Source organism: Rhinolophus sinicus, chromosome 5, assembly GCF_057876585.1.
Source record: "Rhinolophus sinicus isolate RSI-liver-muscle chromosome 5, RSI-T2T, whole genome shotgun sequence".
NCBI classification, from domain to species: domain Eukaryota; kingdom Metazoa; phylum Chordata; class Mammalia; order Chiroptera; family Rhinolophidae; genus Rhinolophus; species Rhinolophus sinicus.
The window spans coordinates 3,691,918-3,712,471 of record NC_142505.1 but is presented as its reverse complement, the minus strand read 5'-3'; the positions used below and the strand labels follow the sequence as shown (position 1 = coordinate 3,712,471).

At 41.9% G+C, this 20,554-nt stretch overlaps 1 protein-coding gene across 1 annotated transcript; it reads right to left on the bottom strand.

Moving 5' to 3' along the window:
* Positions 1-1,717: 1,717 nt before the first annotated feature.
* Positions 1,718-10,745, bottom strand: LOC148758199 (endogenous retrovirus group K member 8 Gag polyprotein-like). Its single transcript, XM_088798847.1, has 2 exons — positions 9,924-10,745; positions 1,718-1,810 (listed from the first exon to the last, which is right to left on the bottom strand). Exons 1-2 carry the CDS (start codon positions 10,743-10,745, stop codon positions 1,718-1,720), a joined length of 915 nt encoding a protein of 304 aa, XP_088654973.1.
* Between the last annotated feature and the right edge of the window lie 9,809 nt (positions 10,746-20,554).

The following is a 20,554-nucleotide window of genomic DNA, read 5'->3' as shown; positions in this document are numbered from 1 at the left end:
GGGACTGTGTGCGACATGAGCACACTGTGGATTGTGTTATCTTTCTAGTGTCAGGACAGGAGAGAATCACAGCGTTCTGTATCCATATGCGTGACCTGCCACGACGTCTACCGCCAGAGAAAAGACTGGACCTAAGACTCCGACCCGTGAGGTCTGCACTGTGTTGGGTGGGGTGAGGGGGAGGAGAAAGGGGCCTGGAGGCCTCCCCCAGGAAGCAAGTGGCAATGAACATCAGCGCCCTGTTTTCCTGTTTTCGCCTTGTCGTGTCACTTAGTCCCTGACCACTGGCAAATTAGTCGGTCATCCAAGCAGACGCCTTTCTGCTTCAGCTGTCATTGACACAGAGATGCCTTGAGTGTTTAAAGCCAGGGTGTCAGGTGCACCTGCCTATGCCCCTGCCCCCGGCCCCCAGCTGAGGAAATGGAGCTGCGGGGAGCTCAGTAACTTGCTCAAGATGACAAGGACGTGACCAAAGCAGGACTGGAAAGACGGTGCCCATTGGGGTGCCGTGGTCCGCACCTGACTGCCCCTTACTCTATTCCTGTTGTCTCACCCGCCTCTTTCTTGCCATCACTTTGTTTTTCTCGTGTTCACTTGTTTGCCTTAATGTGACTGTGTTCTGGGCGCTGAGCCCAGCGTGGTTTTATTTTTGTTTATTTTGTGGTTAACACCCCAGATTCTGTTTGAGCTAGGACGTCCACATTATTATTGTTACTGAGTCCCATTCTTTTTAAGTGCTCAGGGCAAGTCAACATCTGAATTTACAGCCGAAGGAAGCTTGTTTAGCATGAATTATACAGCAGGAGAGCAGCACCTTACTGCAGTGAAGAGTGGTAGGTACCAAGCACCAGTCATTGGGGTGACTCCCTTCCTTCATCAGATCACATGTTTTCTCCTGACCTTCCTGGCCCCACTCAAGTGCTTCTCTCCTTTCCTCTGTGTCCCCACAGTATTCACTCAGTTACAGCACTTGCCACCTTGTTACAATTATGTTTCCATGCGATCTGGCCTGTGCCATTCCCTGCCATGGTTTTCAGCTCTGCTAGGGAAAAACAGGTTTTCTTAACCATGTCTTGTGAGGCGCTCAGAGTCTGCTCTCTGTCCCCTCTCCAGCTCCGTTCCGTGTCACTGCCTTTCTTCCAGCACTCAGGCCACACCCACCTGTCATTTCTTTTATGACCCCTTTTCTTTTCACGGCACTTATGTTTGTTTTTTTATACATTTATTTCAGTGGTTACTCATCGATGCCGAAGGACAGATAGGGTAACTCTTGAAATCTGACCCCCAAACATGTAGGTTAAGCTGCTCCCTCCGTGGCACAGGAGATGGAGCAGAGGTGCCGTGGGCAGCCTGATGGAATCTGATCTGATGGCTTCTCTGTGCTCCACGAAGGACAAGGCCAAACAGAGAGAGAGGGCATGAGGGCAGGGAGAATGATAGCACATCTACCCATGTGTGACTCAGTTTCTCTACCCATAAAACAGGTATTATAATGATAGGACCTCATTCACAGGCTTTTGTGAGGATTCAGAGGAGACGAGGTAGATGACAGGTAGACATACATAAAGATTACATAGAAACATTCTTAGGGCAGTGTACACGCATGGAAGGGGAGGGAGCCCAAGACTGCTTAGTGCTCTGCATGGCATCGGTTGGATTGGGGTCCCCTAAAATTCCTGGGTTGAAGTCCCAACTTCCAGAATCTCAGATCGTGACCTTATTTGGAAATGGCGCCATTGCAGATATAATGAGTTAGGATGTGGTTCATACTGGAGTGGAGTTGGGCCTCTGACCCAGTATGATGGGCGTCCTATAGAAAGGGGACATTTAGAGAGTCACTCACACAGAAAGGATGCCATGTGAACACGGAGGTGGATGTCGTGGGGAGGTGTCACACTGAGTGAAGGAACGCCATATTGCCAGCAAACCACTGGGACCCGGGAGGGAGACACCGAATACAGATCCCTCACAGCCTTCAGAGTCACCAGCCCTACTGACACCTTGACCTTAGACTTTCAGCCTCCACTGTGCAACAGTGGCTTTCTGCTTAAGCCACCAGGTGTGTGGCACCGTGTCGTGGCAGCCCCAGGAATCTAATACATCACATAAGGCTTTGGAGAAAGACTGGCCTGATTCACATCAAGGCTCCATCACTTAGCAGCCACTTGGGTAAGTCTCTGTCCTCATATCTGTAAAGCTGGGATAACAATAGCAAACATTGGTGAGCTGGCTCTGGGTGCTATTCCGGTACATCGCATGCTATGTCCCAGGGACCGGTCTGTTCTCTCATATGCTCTTCCCAACCCTGGCAGCAGCCCCTGTCAGCATCCTTTATTTATGGCTGCAGAAGCAGCAACAGAATAAAATAGCCCATGGGGGTGAGTGCAGACCAGGCTGTCTGGCTTCAGAGCCCCCACCCTTAGCACTGTTCCCCTGCCCCTCGCTTCCCTGGCACCTCACTCATCAGCAGGAAGGTACCCACAAACGATGCTTCTGAAGTGGGAGAGCAGGCCTGGCACGTTGCAGCAGGGTGGTGAGGGTGAGCTGTTTCCTCATTTAGGGAGGATGAGGAAGGGGTGAGAGTTGCTGCTGGTAACAGGGCAGCCTTCTTCCTAGAGAAATGTGGGAAGATAACCGGACAGTGTTCAGTGTCCACTTGAGGACAAGCGGTTTGGTGGCATCACTTGTCTCCAGCAGTGCTTAAGTCTTAGAAAGGGTTGAGCCCCTGTGTGAGCGTAGTGGCAGGAGACAGCCACTTCCTTTTTTTCTTTCTGGAGATCATACTAAAGCAAAGAGATGGAGGAGAAACCTGGTAACTCCTTTTTACAGTGAAAGTGGATGACAGCTATAATCTGCTGACTCAGATCTGCCTGAGGGCTGCCAGAAGCAGCTCAGATGACCACTTCAGCCCCATGGGGTGAAATGCAGCACAGGCTTTGTCAGGAAAGTGTTGGGGGGTGAGGAACGAAAAGTGAGACAGAACAGGGAAAGAAGGATATGGACGCTGATTGTAATAGCTGGGGGTCAAAGTCAAGACCGTTCTCAGAGATGTACAATGCATTTGACAGATTTCACTGTGATGGGGACCGATAAATGCATTCTTAACATTATAAAATGACATCTCAACTCAAAAGCCAGCATGAAACTCAGTGGGACGACACTAGATTCATTCCTGACTAAAGGTAGGAACAAGTAAGGAAGCCCTTTTTAGCGCGATTTGACATTTATGAGGTCCATTAGACAAGGGAAAGAAAGATGTTACATTTTAACACATTTTTTAAAACGGTGGTGAGGGTGAATTTTATGGTATGTGAATTACATCATAAAGCTCTTACAAAATGAAGTAGTAAAACTATTACTCTTTTGTATACAATATACTTGATATGATCACATACCTGAAACATTTAAAGGTAACTAAAAATATGAAGGTATCAATTAGTTACTAGAGGATCCAGGTACTATGCAGATATCAATAGCTTGCATACCTATAAACAGCAAGCAAAAGAGGCATTGCCTACTGGGAGAGATGGAGTGTTAATACCACTGGTAAAATGGGCAGTATTCCAGAAAAACAAGTTGAATCTGTCTCTTACACCACCTATTAAATTCCAAATGCACTGATGATGAAAGTGAAAAAACAAGAATTTATAACACTGCTGGAAGAAAACATGGCAGATTCACATTCTAACTTTGGGGCACAGAACGTCTTACTAAATTCTCTCTCCAAATCTGAAAGCTATAAAAGAAAAGACTGATGAATTCAACTACATACGTTGAAAAAAGACTTTAGCATAGCACAAATCAGCATAAGCAAAGTCAAATACAAATGACAGTGGGAAGAAATTCTGCAATTCACTTACGAAGACATTCCTGTCTGCCTCTTATCTAAGGCGAGGGGTATCAGTAACCAGAACTGACAAAATCTCTGCGTTCCCCTGCCTCACATTCTACTTAGTTTACAACTTGTGCCCCCCTCGTTTATGGAGACCTCTAGAAACTACAACTAAGACTAAAAACTGAAGAACCTTTGAGCCAAGCGTTTTCTTTTGAGGAATTTAGACTCAGATATTTCCACAGGTGACAAACGTCCTATGGGCAATGATAGCGAATCAGGTACAGTTTGCTATGGCAACGCAAGTGTCCATCATGAGGTGATTAGTTAAATCATGTTGCCTCCATCCAGTGGCCAGCACAGTGCAGCCCACAGACCAGGCCGGCTCAATGCCTGTGTTCATCCAGCCCACAAACTAACAGTGACTCTTACATTTTAAATGGTTTACAAAATCAGCAGGATAATATTCTGAAAATTCCATTCACTGTCGAAAAAGTTTTATTGGAACACAGCCATCCTCCTCCATTTACATGTTTTCTGGGGATGCTTTTGCCCCAATGGAATTGGCTCTTTGTTACAGAGACCGTATGTAGGCTCTCGGCGATTCCTACTGCTGCTTAGTCTGCTAAGAATCGCAGTGACATAGTTAGAATTCTACAGTATTTAAGTGCCATGCAGCTAGTAAGTGGAACTTCATGACCTAGATATAACAATGAAACTTATAAATCTCCACAAATGCAAGCAAAATTTTTATTCGGAGGTAACATTTACATACTGAGGACCTAAGACTTGTAGAAAAAATAAAGGAACATTCTCTGCGTGCACAACTAAAATAAAGAGTGGTAGAAAAATAATTTGGTATAATTTTCTAAAACAAAGAATCCACTTTCTAGAAGAACAAAAATAACATTTTACCAAGATGTTGACTTCTGGGCTATTGTTTCAGAGCTATGTAATGCACTTACTAGAGAATGAGGAATTTATTTGAGATTTCCAGCTGATTGGAGAGAGAATTTTGGATACTTAATGAACATGCATTAATTCTTACAATTCAAACACTTGAGTGGCATTTTTCACAGTGTTGAGTTTTATAGCATATGTTTTATATCAGTGGCAAACCAAATTTTTTCCCATTTTCTGCCAAAATAAACAAGCTCCAGCACTTGCTACCATGATGATTTTGTCAAACTTTTCAGCCTTCATCAGCAGTTGCTATTTTATTTTTACTCTGGTTTTCATGGCAACCATCCCTAATCTCTCTTGAGTCATGTAATGTCTGCCTTTCAGGTGTAACTCAATTAACACCCTGCTAATTTATCAGTAGATCAGGTAATTGTTAAATAATTTTGATCAAAGTCTTCCCATCTCTCGTGTCTGGGCAAAGCAGCCAGAACCATTTACCGGCGTCAGCATGTCAGTTTCTCTGTGCGCTTGAGAATTTAATACTCTGATGGGGAAAAAAATGAAATTTGAACAGGATACTTAATGAATCAAAACATATTCAGACTGAATGATTAGAAATCCCCAGTTAATTACTAAAAAGGAAAATAAATTACAATTCAGCTTTTACGTGGGTTACTGGAGTGAATGCTAAGATGGGCCTTTTCAATCATTTTTCCATTAAAAGGAAGCAGGGATATGGAGAGATGTAATTTTCCTCTTTCACCCTTTCCAAATTATATAATTTAAATTGTGTTTTAGGCCTCAGTTGCTTACACAAACAAGTCTCTACAATGTGAATTGGAATCTGGGACAAAAGCTCAGCTTGTGTACATACTAAGATGCATGAGCGATTTCTTAGTAAATATGCAGGTTCAAATTTATAGACATTGTGATTGCCTGGTTATATTGATTTATTTGAGATGACTTTAAAACTTCGAGTGGAATGTGGTCATTCTGAGGTGTGACGGGCCAGCCGTCACGAGTCGGTGGGTTCCCGAATGGGGGAGTGGGAATGAATAAAAGACACTCTCACATATGATGGCGATCGCGGAACTTCAGTGATCCTGAAGACACTAAGTTTATTTTACTGCTCCCATATAAGCAGTTTGAGCACGTGCAAGTATGTATTAACATAACAAATGTAAACTCTTTAGCTTTCACATAGAGGATACAAAATTCACCGAAACTCACAAGTAATTATCTTATCAATTGCCCTGATAGGCATCAGCCTTCTGTGTCCGGGAACTGGCCGCTCCCACCAAATTCCTCAGCAGCTTACAAGCTCAAGCTCCCCTCAGGTGCAGGCAGAGACAATTGCCTCAGGGGGAGGAAACAGGTAGCATAAACCGAGCCATTCTGCAAAGCTCAGAGTTTCCTGTAACCATGGCTCCCCACATCTCCCCCTTTTTTATTTTACATGAACAAAATCCATCCAGTCAGGATGGTGAGGTGACGGCGCCTGTCTTAGGCATCCCAGGACGCCTGCCTCAACTTACCCGTCATTGGTACTTATATTTTATCATACAAGCCCTGTCTTAGGTGTTGAAGCGGCTCCCAAGTATTTGCCCGTCGTTGACTAACCCGTCCCTCATAAATGCACAGGGGTGAGAGTCTTAAGACTTGCCTTAAGCTCAAGCTGATGGATGTCTAATGAGGATGGGGAGTAGGCACAGAACCAAACAGACACAGAAGCCCAATAAACCTACTCAAAGCATACTCAATTTCTTTAAAAACCTGCAAACTTCTTTCAGCATACCAAGGTCCAGAAATATTAACAGGAAGCATAACAAAAGATGGTTGTTTAAGTATCATAACATGAGTTCCTAATGGTACCCAAGAAATACAATTTGCTAAAGAACAATTACTACAGGATACACTAAATTGATTTCCTATAAAGTGTACATTAACATTTCCAATCAACAGCGCATAAGGAGAAGGAACACGAGCAGATATATTAACAGTCTTAGCAACAGTAGTCCAATCTCTAGTCCCATCTATCAAGACACTCACATGACTGCAGGGAGTGCCTGATTTACAGAACTCAACTATTTGAACAACTTTACCTATTACTCCCATAAGTCTCCATAATGAATTTTGCTGATATTGTGTATCAGAAGTCCAAAATCCAGAAATCAGTTCTCGGGCCCATCCTGACTGGTTACTTCTTGACCAGTTAATGATGTATCTGCCTGTTCCAGGAATGTCATAACGAACAGGATCATTGCCAGGACAGTCTCAATATTTAATTTCAATCTTTTATTAAGACGAACAGTCCATCCAACTAAAGAGTCATTAATGTGCATAGTGACAGGAGAACTACGCAAGCACCCAGATGTTGACCTATTATTTGCAATACAAATAGGCAAACCTGTTCCTGTACCATTATAAGTAAAATTCTTCTCTAGTTGTTGCTTTATGTGTCCATCAGAGGGCAATCCTAAGGCCTGAGTATCATTAACATAGACTGGAATCTCAGGACCGTCCCACACAGCGGGGTGGAGGATTGGTGGATCAGGTACATAGGCCCAATACGTCTGGTCAGGTTCCGCTTGGCAAAGCATCAGTAGCATCATCAATGGGCTGAGGGTCCACATGTCGCACCAATCTTTCTGGCAGCCACCGAGGGCCTTCTGCATCCTGTGGAAAAACACATACATGTCCTCGTCCCCATATGAGGACTGGATCTGGGCCTTGCCAAGAGCCCGTAAGTGGATCTCTCCATTTGACCAAAGCCTGAGGGGCAGTGGAAGGATGCCAAAAGCGCTCTGCAGCACTCTTGCCATGGGCATCCAAGGTCAAAAAATTTTGAATAAAGAGAGAATGAGACAAATAATTATGAGGCGTCAGGGGATATAACTCCCCCTTTTTTATTTTTTGCAAATTAACTTTTAATGTACCATGAGTACGTTCAACAATCCCTTGTCCTTGGGGATTGTAAGGAATGTCAGTAACATGATTATCTAAAGTTCCCATAAAATGAGCCAATGCAACAGGAAAACTGTTAGTAAACTGCATCAGGCCTTGAATCTGTGCTTTTGTAAAAGGAATAACAATAGAATCTGGCTCCTTTCCATAAAATTTTCGAGCTTCTAAGCGGCTCTCCTGAATTAAACTGGCCACAAATTCATAATAAGGTGTAAGATTCTTTTGTGCAGCCACATGGAGGTGTATCCATCTAAGTGGCCCTTCTTGCCACAACACTGCTGTGGGTGTATGCTTGGTGTCTAAAACATACACATATAGAGGTTTAGAATAATCTAAAAAAGAAACATGCTGTTGCTGAATGGCTTCCTCAACCTTAGAAAGAGCCTTTCGTGCAGGCTCAGTAAGAGACCTGGGTGAGGTCGGATCAGAATCTCCTTTTAAAATTTCAAACAGTGGTTTAAGATCTCCAGTAGTTAGTCCCAAAGAAGGGCGCAGCCAATTAATATCTCCCAACAGTTTCTGAAAATCATTAAGAGATTTAAGATGATCTTTTCTAAGCTCTATTTTTTGTGGAGTGAAATACTGAGCAAATAACTGAAATCCCAAGTAAGAATAAGGCTCACTTTTCTGTACTTTTTCAGGTGCAATAATAAGACCTGAGGCTAGAAGGTTCTTTTTTATATCTGCAAAGCAAGCTAACAACATTCCTTCTTTCTTACAAGCCAATAAGATGTCATCCATATAATGAATGATATACACAGAAGGAAACTGTTTTCTGGTGTTATCAATTGCTTCACTAACAAACTTTTGACATAAAGTGGGGCTGTTTGCCATACCTTGGGGGAGGACTCGCCATTGATATCTTTTTATAGGTTCCTGGAAATTTGGACTAGGAATACTAAAGGCAAATCTCTTACAATCTTGCGGATGAAGGGGAATAGTATAAAAACAATCCTTCAAATCCAAGACTATTTTATAAGTGTCTTTTGGTATGGCAGAGGGATGAGGTAATCCTGGTTGCAAAGCCCCCATAACTTCCATAGTTTCATTCACTTTTCTCAAATCCTGCAACAATCTCCATTTCCCTGATTTTTTCTTAATTACAAAAATGGGTGAATTCCAAGGAGAGGTTGATTCAGTTATGTTGCCTTGTTCAAGCTGCTCCTGTACTAGCGCTTGAGCGGCCAAGATTTTTTCTTTAGTAAGGGGCCATTGATCTATCCACACAGGCGTATCAGATTTCCAAGTAATAGCCTCTGCTGTTTTTTGGTGGAGTACAGGTAAATCTATGACCCCTGGGGAAAATACCCCAAACCTGTCCTCTGTAAATTGGGATTGGGCGATATAGGTTCCTGACGTCCTTGTCCTGCGCTCCCTAAGCCTTTCCCAGGAAGAAACCCCTGATCAAACATCTGCTGAGTAACTTGAACACTCGGGCTGTAAAGATAAACTCCCATATTGCTCATAATATCACGTCCCCACAAATTCACCGGCAAACCGGGAATAATATAAGGCTGAAATGTTCCTTGATGACCATCATCATCCTGCCATGATAACAAATTGCTACTTTGCTGTGGGGCGTGAGACTGACCGATACCTTGCAGGCTTGTACTCGTACTTTGCATCGGCCAATTAGATGGCCAATGTTGCGCAGATATGCAAGACACATCGGCTCCAGTATCTAAAAGCCCCTGAAAATCTTTCCCAGCAATCTTAAGCTGTAAAACAGGTCGATCTTTCTTTATTTCTTGAACCCAATACACATCCGAGGAACCGAAGCCTCGATCTCCTCGTTCTTGGTCTTGTCTACTTTTCCCTATTTTCATCCTAGGCAAAATTATTAATTGAGCAATCCGAGTTCCAGAGGGAATATTGGAAATAGTCAGTGGTGAATGAACCATAATCTTAATTTTTCCGGTAAAATCCTCATCAATAACTCCCGGGGAAACTTGAATTCCCTTCATGGTTGTACTACTTCTCCCTAATAGAAGCCCAACGGTTTTTGGCGGCAGCGGCCCAAAAACCCCTGTGGGTAGGGCTTGCATTCCCATTTCAGGAGTTAATACGATGTCGGCGGTGGAACACAAGTCCAATCCTGCGCTGCCTGAGGTGGCCCGGAATAAATCTGTGATGTATTTCTTTTCTGAGGTTCGTTCCCTTTCTGCTCGGGAACCTGCAGAGCCCCATAACATTGCTGATTCGGGGCCTGGGGCTGGCCCCTCACCCAGTTTCCCTGAATCGGTTTTCCATCTTTATCTATCCTAGATTTACACTCATTAGCCCAATGCTTTCCTCTCCTACATTTAGGACAGATATCTGGAGGTTTTTTAACAGGAGCAGCTACAGTCCCTGTTTTTCCCTTATCGGGGCATTGGGCTGCTCGATGTCCCCTTTTCCCGCAAGTAAAACATGCTCCAGTACGATTCCCTGTATGAAGTCTTGCCTGTTGATTGAGCACTTCCCTCATCGGCTTTCCCTGTATAGCTGCCGCTATGGCTATGCCCTGGGTAAAAGAGGGGCCCACATCAGTACACAGGCGAAGGTATTCAGATAAATCTCCTTTCTTCCTAATTGGCCTGATAACGGCTTGACATGCCGAATTGGCATTTTCATAGGCAAGCTGCGTTATAAAGGACTGGGTAGCCATTGACGCCCCAAAAATCCGTCCAGCCGCAGTGGTAAGGCGGGACACAAAATCTTGGAACGGCTCATCCGCTCCCTGTCTTATCTGAGATACATGTTCCTCTTTGCGGGAAGTTTCTGGTAGCATACGCCAGGCTTCCTTTGCAGCGGCAGAAGTCTGAGCATAAGCTCCTGCCGCAAAGCCCATTTGGTTTCTTATTTCAGCATAAATGCCTTCACCGGCCAACATCTCAAAAGTAATGGGAACTCGCCTCAAATTGTTCTGATTAGCTTTCTTTTTGCAGTTTTCATAAAACTCAGATCTCCATAAGAGATGATCGCCTCCCGAAAGGCAAGCATGAGCAATAAGCTTCCAATCCTCTGGAGGGGTGGCTTCAGTAGACAGAATATCCAAAATTGCCATGGTAAAAGGGGCAATAGGCCCATACTGCACACAAGCCTCTTTCAATTCTTTTATCTGCTTCCACTGGAAAGGCCTCCAATCCCTAACCCTACGTCCTGCCTGATCATATCTTTCAAAAATAGGATATACGCCAAACTGCTCTGTAGATTCCCCTTGTTTGTGAGCCTCTTCACAAGCTATTTGAAGAGGGGATAGTACAACAGAGTCCGATCCTGGCTTAATATAACTTGGCGAAGGCTCTGCAGGCATGTCCCAAACCGGGGACTGCAGCGGAGGTCTCCACCTACAGGACTCCTCAGGAGGTGGTGCAGAGGGATCAACTATGGGGGGATCTTTATTCCGAGGACAATTTCCTCCGTCTACAGCAACTTTAAGTTCTATCAACTGTCCCTGAATCTTTTTTATTTGATCTGCAAGAGAAAGTGCAGTATCTGCAAGTTTCTCGTCCTCCCGAGCCACAGCCACTAAAGGAGGGTTTTTGTCCCTATCATATTTGGCTCCCTCATCTTCTAATTTTTCCTGATCCTGAGGTTTTAAATCTTCCCGGTGTTCGACCGGAGTTTTCTGATAAACAGGCTCTTTATTAACCTTAAGAACTCCCTCTAACAACTTTGCGCTCTCTCCCTCCTCATCACCGGCTTGTTTCACTTTTTCTAATTTGCATTCCTCATGTTTAAGGTTCAAACAGTCTCGGATCAAAGTCCACAGTCCAAATGTTTCAATCGGAACCTGCTGAGGCCCGTGGTCAGTGTAAAAATCCTTTAACTGTTTTCCCACTTTCTGCCAGGTTCCCAGACTGACAGTGCCTTCTTCTGGAAACCATGGACAAACTTCTTTTACAAATTCTAAAAACTTATCTAACTGTTTTCTGCTCACCCGACTGCCATGGGCGGCAAGCAATTTCTTAAGTCCTCTAACATACAGGTCCTTGCTGCTAGCGTGACCCATTCTTTTCCCTAACTCGGTCCTTCTTTCAAACAAAGAAACAATCAGGTGCCCTTCTGGATTGGGGCCCAATCAAGCTCCGTGACAAAAAGTCGTGGAACTATCAATCATTCACACATTCATTCAACCGAGGGGATCGTGTCTCACTCACCGTGCATCCATTGATTAGCTCTAATGAGCCGGGGCCCTTTCCACGCGGTGTTCCTCACTGTTACCCCCGTATTCGAGCCCCACGTTGGGCGCCAAGTGCGACGGGCCAGCCGTCACGAGTCGGTGGGTTCCCGAATGGGGGAGTGGGAATGAATAAAAGACACTCTCACATATGATGGCGATCGCGGAACTTCAGTGATCCTGAAGACACTAAGTTTATTTTACTGCTCCCATATAAGCAGTTTGAGCACGTGCAAGTATGTATTAACATAACAAATGTAAACTCTTTAGCTTTCACATAGAGGATACAAAATTCACCGAAACTCACAAGTAATTATCTTATCAATTGCCCTGATAGGCATCAGCCTTCTGTGTCCGGGAACTGGCCGCTCCCACCAAATTCCTCAGCAGCTTACAAGCTCAAGCTCCCCTCAGGTGCAGGCAGAGACAATTGCCTCAGGGGGAGGAAACAGGTAGCATAAACCGAGCCATTCTGCAAAGCTCAGAGTTTCCTGTAACCATGGCTCCCCACACTGAGGGGGCTTGAAGAAGTCACCTGCTCTGGAGTCACAGGGATTATCCTGTCTAAGCACCGTAGTTAAACTTCTTTTAAATTAGAAGATAGGAAAATGTGTTTTTACTTTACACCTAGAATGTGAGGTAAGTCGACAAAATCTGCGCATCTATTTTTCAGTCTTCCATGCAGTTATTTCATAATAAATGATGAAGGAAGGGAAAAGAGGGGACATGGAAGCGAACGCTTCCCGCTAGAATTAAGACCGTCCTGGGAGAGAAATGGTCAGAACTCAGGAGCAGGCCAGTCTCAAACACGGAGTACAGAAGTTTGTCTTCTGTACTACAGGAGAGACATGTGACAGAAGCCCCAGGTCCCAGCTTTAGAAGGTATTTTTTTATTTTTTTATTAAACTTGCTCTCTATCAGTCACCTTCCTTAAAGTGTTACATTCCTCACAGAAACATCACGCTAGGTTTTTCTTGTGAAACGGGTGAGTGGGGCAGAAACATAGGTGGAGAGAACTGAAAAGAGGAGAAGACGGGAGTGGGGCTTTGATGACATTCAGCTCCACCTGAGGTCCCTCTAAGCCCACCAACCAGGTGGGCAAGCTCCCCGGACAGAGGGATTCTGGAACTGAGCCTGTGTCCCTCCGAGTCACCAGAGGGCCCCTTCCTGACAAAGCCCCTGCCAGAGTTTCTGATTCAGCGGCTTGGGGTGGGGGAGGCTGGAGAATCTGCTTTGCTAAGAATGTCCCAGGTGATTCTGATGTGGCTCTGAGCCCACACTTCAGAACGGCTGTCGAGTAGGCAGCTGACATGCATGAGGTGGCAAAGTGGGGAGGGGTGCTCATCGCGCTGGGGAAGGTGAGGCTTATTGCTGGGCTGACAGGCCCTCAGATTTGTATCTTTTATTTTCATACACTGCATGAAGGTTAAACTGAGGGAAAATGGGCAAATGGTGTTGGGGAGAATATTAGCACCTGACAGAAAAGGTTTCTACTTCGCCAGTGGGGGGACTGTGTTCCTCATGCTGTGCCCCAAACCCGCCCAATAGCAAAAGGATGCGTCTATTCCTGGCAGTGTGTGCTGTAAGTATACGGTCCTCATTCATGGCACTCTCCAGATTTCAACCTGTGGAGGAATACATCAAGGTCAGTGATGAACTAACAGCTAGCGTACATGTCCTTGATGTTTTTGGCAAGTCTTATAAAGGAGACAAATGGGGTGCAGGGAGAGGAGGAGAGGGACGTAATATCCCCAGGAGCTCACCTAGCACAGCCTCCTCTGTCCGGGCGTGAATGCGAGAGTGTGGAGAAGAAATGGGGGCTTAGATGTTTGATTACGAGATAATACAGACTTGTGTGGGAGGGAAGAGGTCTTGTCCACAGAAGAGTAACCTAGGACCAGAAAAATGAGGGCCGTGTCCCGAGCCCTCTGATTTGGAAGGATGCTTGAGTGGACCTCGGTGAGTTTTCAGATGTTCTGTGGAAGGGATTCTGCCATGCGATCAGACAGCCCACTCTGTAATCGCTTCCTTCTTTCTCTTCCTGGAGTCTGTGTCCTCATTATACTTCATGTATCTGTTGTCTTTTAAACTACACTTCTTTTAATCATTTTTAGTAGTTTTTCTAGGTGTTACAGGATGTGTTCTTACCTTGTCACCATCAACTCGGATTTGATACTGTATCACTTCACATAAAATGAAAGAACTTTGCTCTTATATGGTCCTATTTACCCATTTCTCCTCATTATTTTTCTCTAGTTGTCATATGTAATTCATCTAGATATATCATAAACACTAAACTGAAATTTCACGCTTTTTGCTTTCAAAAGCCATCTATGTTTTAAAGAAATTAGAAGAAAAAAGGCAGACTTTGATGTTTGCCCACATATCTAACATTTCTAGTACCCTTAGTTCCTTTCTAAAGGTCCAACGAGCATTTCCTTTGAAGAACTTCCTTCAGCATTTTGTGTGACTCAGGTTGGCTAATTTTCCTTGAGCTAACAGTCTCTTTTGCCTTCAATCTTGAAGGATATTTTTGTTAGGTATAGAGTCGTGGGCTGACAGCTTTTTTTTGCCTCCAGCACTTTAAAGATGTCATTCTACTGTCCTCTGGACTTCATGTTTCTGATGAGGAGTCAGTAAGACCTCGTATTTGTTGCTCTCCTGTGTGTAACTTGCTGTCCTTCTCAGGCTGATTTGAGGTTTGAAATCTGTAGATTTCAGTAGTTTGATTATGATGTGTAAGTGTGGTTTCCTTTGTACTTATTCGTCTTAATGGTTTGCTTTCCTTCCTGAAATCTGTAAATTTTTGCCTTTGACCAAATGTTGAAAACAAAATCTGCCATTATTTCTTTAAGTGTTTTTTTCTACCCCATTCTCTGTCTTGTGGAATCGACTTACCTGTATGTTAGACCATTTTATTTTGTCCCATGGGTGTCTGTTCTTGGGATTGGATGCTTTCTGTTGATTTGTCTTCAAGGGTATTGATTCTTATATCACCCCAATCTGCTGTTAATTTCATTCAGTTAACTATTTTCAGATAATACATTTCTAATTCTCAAGTTTCCGTTTGGTTCTTTTGTATACTTTCTACTTCTCTGCTCAGATTTCCTATTTGTTTATTTACTATGTATGTATTTTCTTTTATGACCTTTAGCATAGTTATACTAGTTACTTAAATAGCATTTTGCTCGTTTAAAATCTTTTTTTAAAGAGGTAAGGAAAGACTTATTTTTTTATTAGTTTCAGGTGTACAAAAACAACATAGTGATTACACATTTATATACCTCACAAAGTAATAACCACAACGAGTCTATTACCCATCTGACACTGTACATAGTTGTTAGAATATTATTGATTATATTTCCTATGCTGTTCTATATATCCCATGACTATTTTCTTTAAGTCTTATAAAACATGGCTTTGTACATGTTTTTCAATTTTATTGACATGGAAGTATATCAAAGTAAAAGAACAAAACATGCTTTATTTACTATATGGCTTTATTTACATCTTTTAAATATTTAGATATATATTACGTGGCCCTTCTTTCTTTCTTTTTTGAGGCCTGCAATAAGGGTTATAGAGGATAAGATTGAAGTCATTAGCCAGATTATACATGTAGAAAATTCTAGGCTATTCCAGGTTTAAATATTATTTTAAGAATAATATGTTGAATAATTTTTTTAAATGGAGCTATATGATACCATATTTTATAAAAATGACCTAGTGGAGAGTGTGAAGGGAAAGATCTGAAGGAGAGGGGACTAGAGGAAGAGCATAAGCAAGCCTCAGTGTGAAACGGTAAAGACTCAAAGTGCTGACAGTGTCGATGTGAACTTTTTTAAAAGAAGAAAATGCATTGAAGGAAAAATTTACGTTTTCCTTGCAAATATGTTATGGAGCTTAGACAAGCAATTAGGGCTGAAGATGGTGGCATTAAATGATAAATAAGTGGAAATTTTCAATGGATCAATCACAAATGGTAGAGGCATGACATTTGCAAGGAACGTACTTGAATGAAGTCTCACTTTGAGCCTCTCGCTTGACTTCTTGGAGCATTTGCTGTTGTTTTTATCCCAGCCTTATTGAGATATAATTGGCATATAACATTATGCAAGTTTAAGACGTACAATGTAATGATTTGATATCTGTTCATATTGTGCAATGATTACCACAATAAGGTTAGTTTACTCATCCATCACCTCACACAGTTACAATCAGTTACAAGTGTTTGTGTGTGTGTATGTGGTGAGAACTTTTAAGATCTATTCTTTTAGCAACTTTCAAATACACAATACAGAATTGCTAACTACAGTCACCACCCTGTGCGTTGCATCCCGAGAATGTATTCATTGCAAAGCTGGAAGTCTGTACCCTGTGGCCACCTTCATTCATTTACCCCACCACCCCTGCCTCGGCCCGGCAATCACCAATCTGCTCTCTGTTTCTATGAGGTCAGGATTTTTCAGATTTCACATATGAGATCATACAGCATTTGTCTTCCTTTGTCCAACTTATTTTACTCATCATAATGCCCTCAAATTTCATCTATGTTGGTGCAAACGTGGCAGGATTTCCTTCTTTTTTATGGCTGAATAATATTCTAGTGTGTGATATATGTGTATATATATATATATATATATATATATATATATATATATACATGTATGTGTATATGTATATATATACACATATATATCATATAGAACATATATAGAGAGCACATATGTATGTATATCACATATATATGTCACATGTGTATATCACACACATATACATATCCCGTTTTCTTGACCCATTCATCATCCATTTATGGACACATAGGTTGTCTCCATGTCTTGGCTACTGTGAATAATGCTGCTTTGAATGCGGGTGCAGATATCTCACTGAGAGAGTGATTTCATTTCTCTCAGATCAATACCCAGAAGTGGAATTGCTGGGTCATAAGGTAGTTCTTTTCCTGTCTCTGCATATGTTTAAAGTTTGGGTTTTGTCCTTGGTTTTATCGATAATATCTTGTAGAGACCCGTGTTCTATCATGTTCTTCTGACAAATATTGAAAACAATTTTAGCAGACAGTTAACTTGGTTAAACTCAAATTCCAAACTCTTGTCTCCTTTGTGGCCCTAGTAGCTGAATCTCCGTGAAGCTGTCATGGTCCTCGTTGGGCTACATGGAGTCTTTCCCACTTCTGGGCGCAGCCAGAGCCTTGGGCACAGTTTACGACTAGAATATAGGGTTTTATCGCTCTGGCTATTTCCTAAGCAGCATCCTCACTGATTTTCCACTTGTTGTCAGCAATTCAGGCTCTCTCCTCTGAGTCCTCAAGCAAGTAAAATTGCAGCTTGTAGTTGAGTGTATTACCCCCCGTGGCATGGACTGGGGCCTGGGCACTGATAGAGAAGATGTAAAAACAGGATCTCCACTGTTCCATTCCCTTCTTCCGAGTGTGTGTTTCCCTCCCCACCCCCAATGCAGTGTCTGCCTCCTTTTTATTGCTCTGCAGTGCCTTCAGGTAGCTCTGCTCAGAGTTTATAGTTTTTCTCTCTGGTCTGCTAAAAACTAACTGGAAGCAAAATTCTCTCAATAGACTTGAAAGGATGAAGATAACATTGCTTTGCAGTATTGGTTTTAATTAAGCCATAGATCTGTGATTAAAACAAGATATCCCTTTTTCTATTGTTATTGCAGTTACTCAGAATAGAGTAAATACTCTGTGTATCCTTTAATCCAGACTGGTGAGCAAAATGAAAGAATAACACATACATAGTGAGAATGCATTTAATAGTACTTCCACTTCTTTCCAAATTTGTGATTTACTTTTATGTTATTTACCATGTTTTTTAATCAAGCAATTACAACCAAATCTACTATTATAATAAAAGTGGTATATAATGTGGTCCTAGCACAAACTTCAGCCGCTCAGAACAATGTCAAATAGTTTGGCGTCAACTGTTCTGCGTTTATTAAAGAAAACACATCTTTCTGAACTTTTTTAGCTTAAATGCCACCTTAAAAAAATACATCAAGCTCAAAGATATCCATTTGTTTACTCAGAAATGTAGTAAAGAAACATAAATAAGTGAAAGAAATCAGAAATTAATTTTCATATTTAACGGATTAAATCACTAATCCAATATCATCAGAATACAGCAGAGCAGCTCCCCAGCTGTGTTTAATTTAGAAGTTGCCATTTTCTGGAAAATCCAATCAGCTTTCTACCCTGCACTGGTTACAGTGATAGCTGAGATTTGAAAACAGTGCAAGAATGGAAAATCTTATGTTATAAATGCCCTCAGCTGAATTCCCCCCACCCCCCAATTCTCCACTCGGGAACTGACTGGTTTGTTTGGAGGTCATCGTGCCTTTCCTTGATTTTTTTTTTTTAATACCTTAATGCATAAGCCTAGAACAAAGTCCAAGACAAATGCTTTTCTTTCAGAGTCCACTTGATTCCATAAATCTATTCTGGAACTAGGTAGAATAGGAAATATGAAAAAACACATCCATTTCTGCTCCAAAGTAAATGGTGACATGTGATCCCAATGTGCTGGCAAAATAAACGAGACTGAGACGGGAAGGAAACTGGAGCTATTCCTCTTGTTTTAGACAAATGCCTTTTGAGAGAAAGTGGAACTTGTTTTCTTACTTGTTTTTCATCTTCTCTGTATAATTTGGTGTGTTCTTAGGACTGATATTTCAAAATTGCACAAATAGATTTGTAACAAGAATGTCATTCCAGAAACATTCATTGCAATCTGGATAATTTTTGGCCCCTGGGTGTCCATTCTGGTGAGATTAATGATTTCATACTGCTGTGTGTGTGTGTGTGTGTGTGTGTGTGTGTGTGTGTGTGTGTGTTGCTATAGTTAAAACATAACCTGCTGTTATATTGAGTATCTTCATTTGTTAAAGATGGGAAACTGGCTTCCGGTCAAGTTACAGACAAAGAGATTTTCAGTATCTTCATGTAAATGCTCAGATCTGAACTCTGTTCTAAATAAGATTTGGAATTTCTCACAAGGAAATGTTTGCTGTTTTTTGTTTTGTTTTGTTTTGTTTTGTTTTGTTTTCTGGTTATTTGCAGAGCTGTCGATCTAAATGCTTTTATCAAAAGACGTTTGGGGGAATCCATCTTCCTAACAACTTCCCCATAGAAAAAAATACTGAAAACCAAATACATGGGTTTTCATTGGGGAACAGTCACCCAGCTACACAATGAAAATATGGAATTGAATGGAGTATTTACCATTTGATATTTAATGAAACGGTAGTGAAGCGTCGGGCAAAAGGCCAGAAGCAGTGCCTGATGAGGTTGGAGTGCACACTCTGAGTTACTTTTGTTCGGCTCTTGCTCTGTAACTAAGTGAATGTCAGAAGTCAAGTCCCTCAAATTCCCTGTACCTTTGCTTATTCATCGGTGAAACGGGGATACTATTAATATCACCCACCTCACAATTCCATTAAGTCAGCAAGTCAGTATACATAGAGAGTGTAAAATGTGGTAATAATCAATGAATGTTGGCTTTCATTATCAAAAGCAAGTCCAGAAGACAGCTATATGTTTTAAGGGTCACCAGCTCTACAAGGCTTAAACTTGGCATCTGCCACTCTGTCAATTATTCCTAAACCTAAGCCAAAGCTAACAGTAGTCAGAATGTATCACCTTCATCTGGATCAAGAGAAAATCATGACACAGGTTTTCCTGTTACCTTGGCTGGATTTCTTTTGTTTACTTGTCATGCTACTGTAGATTCTCCTTAGTTTTGACTTTGAAATTCAAGATATGGATACTTTGGGGGGAAATTAAACTTTTTTCTTTGTCTCTTTTTCTTTAATCTATTCCATATATCCTGCAAAATAAAGGACAATAACCCTGGGTAGCTCAAATAGACTGTGGTGTGATGCACCATTTTAAAAATTGTCATGTGGGATTCAGGGAACATTATACTTCAAAAAAAAATCCATTCTTTTAAAGAACAAACTGATCAACAGGTAAAAGAAAAAGCAATAAAAAGGAATTTTGTAGTTCTACCTGAAAGGTTCTTCAATTGTTTAATGTTTAAAAAAAAATTAAAAAGTAACTGTATACCAGGTAAAGTTAGGACTTGAGAAGAGAGACCAAGAAGCTATGTTGATGCAACTGACTCTTCTTAGATTAGCTAGATTTCTGTTGGGCAACCTCATTACTTGAAATCCCACATTCCTTATGTTTTCAGCATGTACTGTGTGATTTCACACTCGTCAACATACTCATTTGTCCTCAAGTATATGGGGAAATAACTTGTCATAGAGGAAAAACCATGAATGAGGTGGGGCGGTTGAAAGTTTTCAGTTAACTTCTGGTTCTAAGACTTTTTTATTTTAGTCATTTAGTCCCAGTCACTTCATCTACAATTTGAATGAAAAAACACCTATCTACCCCAGATGGGAAGTCTAAATGAAATAACGAACGCCTAGTACATGCATCTCATGCAGAGTAGATACTCAACAGTTGGGTATCATTATTGTATTTCATTATCCCAGAGGTTGGCAAACTCTTTCTATAAAGTGCCAGACTGTAAATATTTTAGATTTTGAGGGCCTAAAGGCCTGTGATGTAAATACTCACCTCTACTATTTTAGTGTGAAGGCAGCCTTAGACAAGTGTAAACGAATGGTTGGGTCCCAATAAAACTTTATTTATAGACATA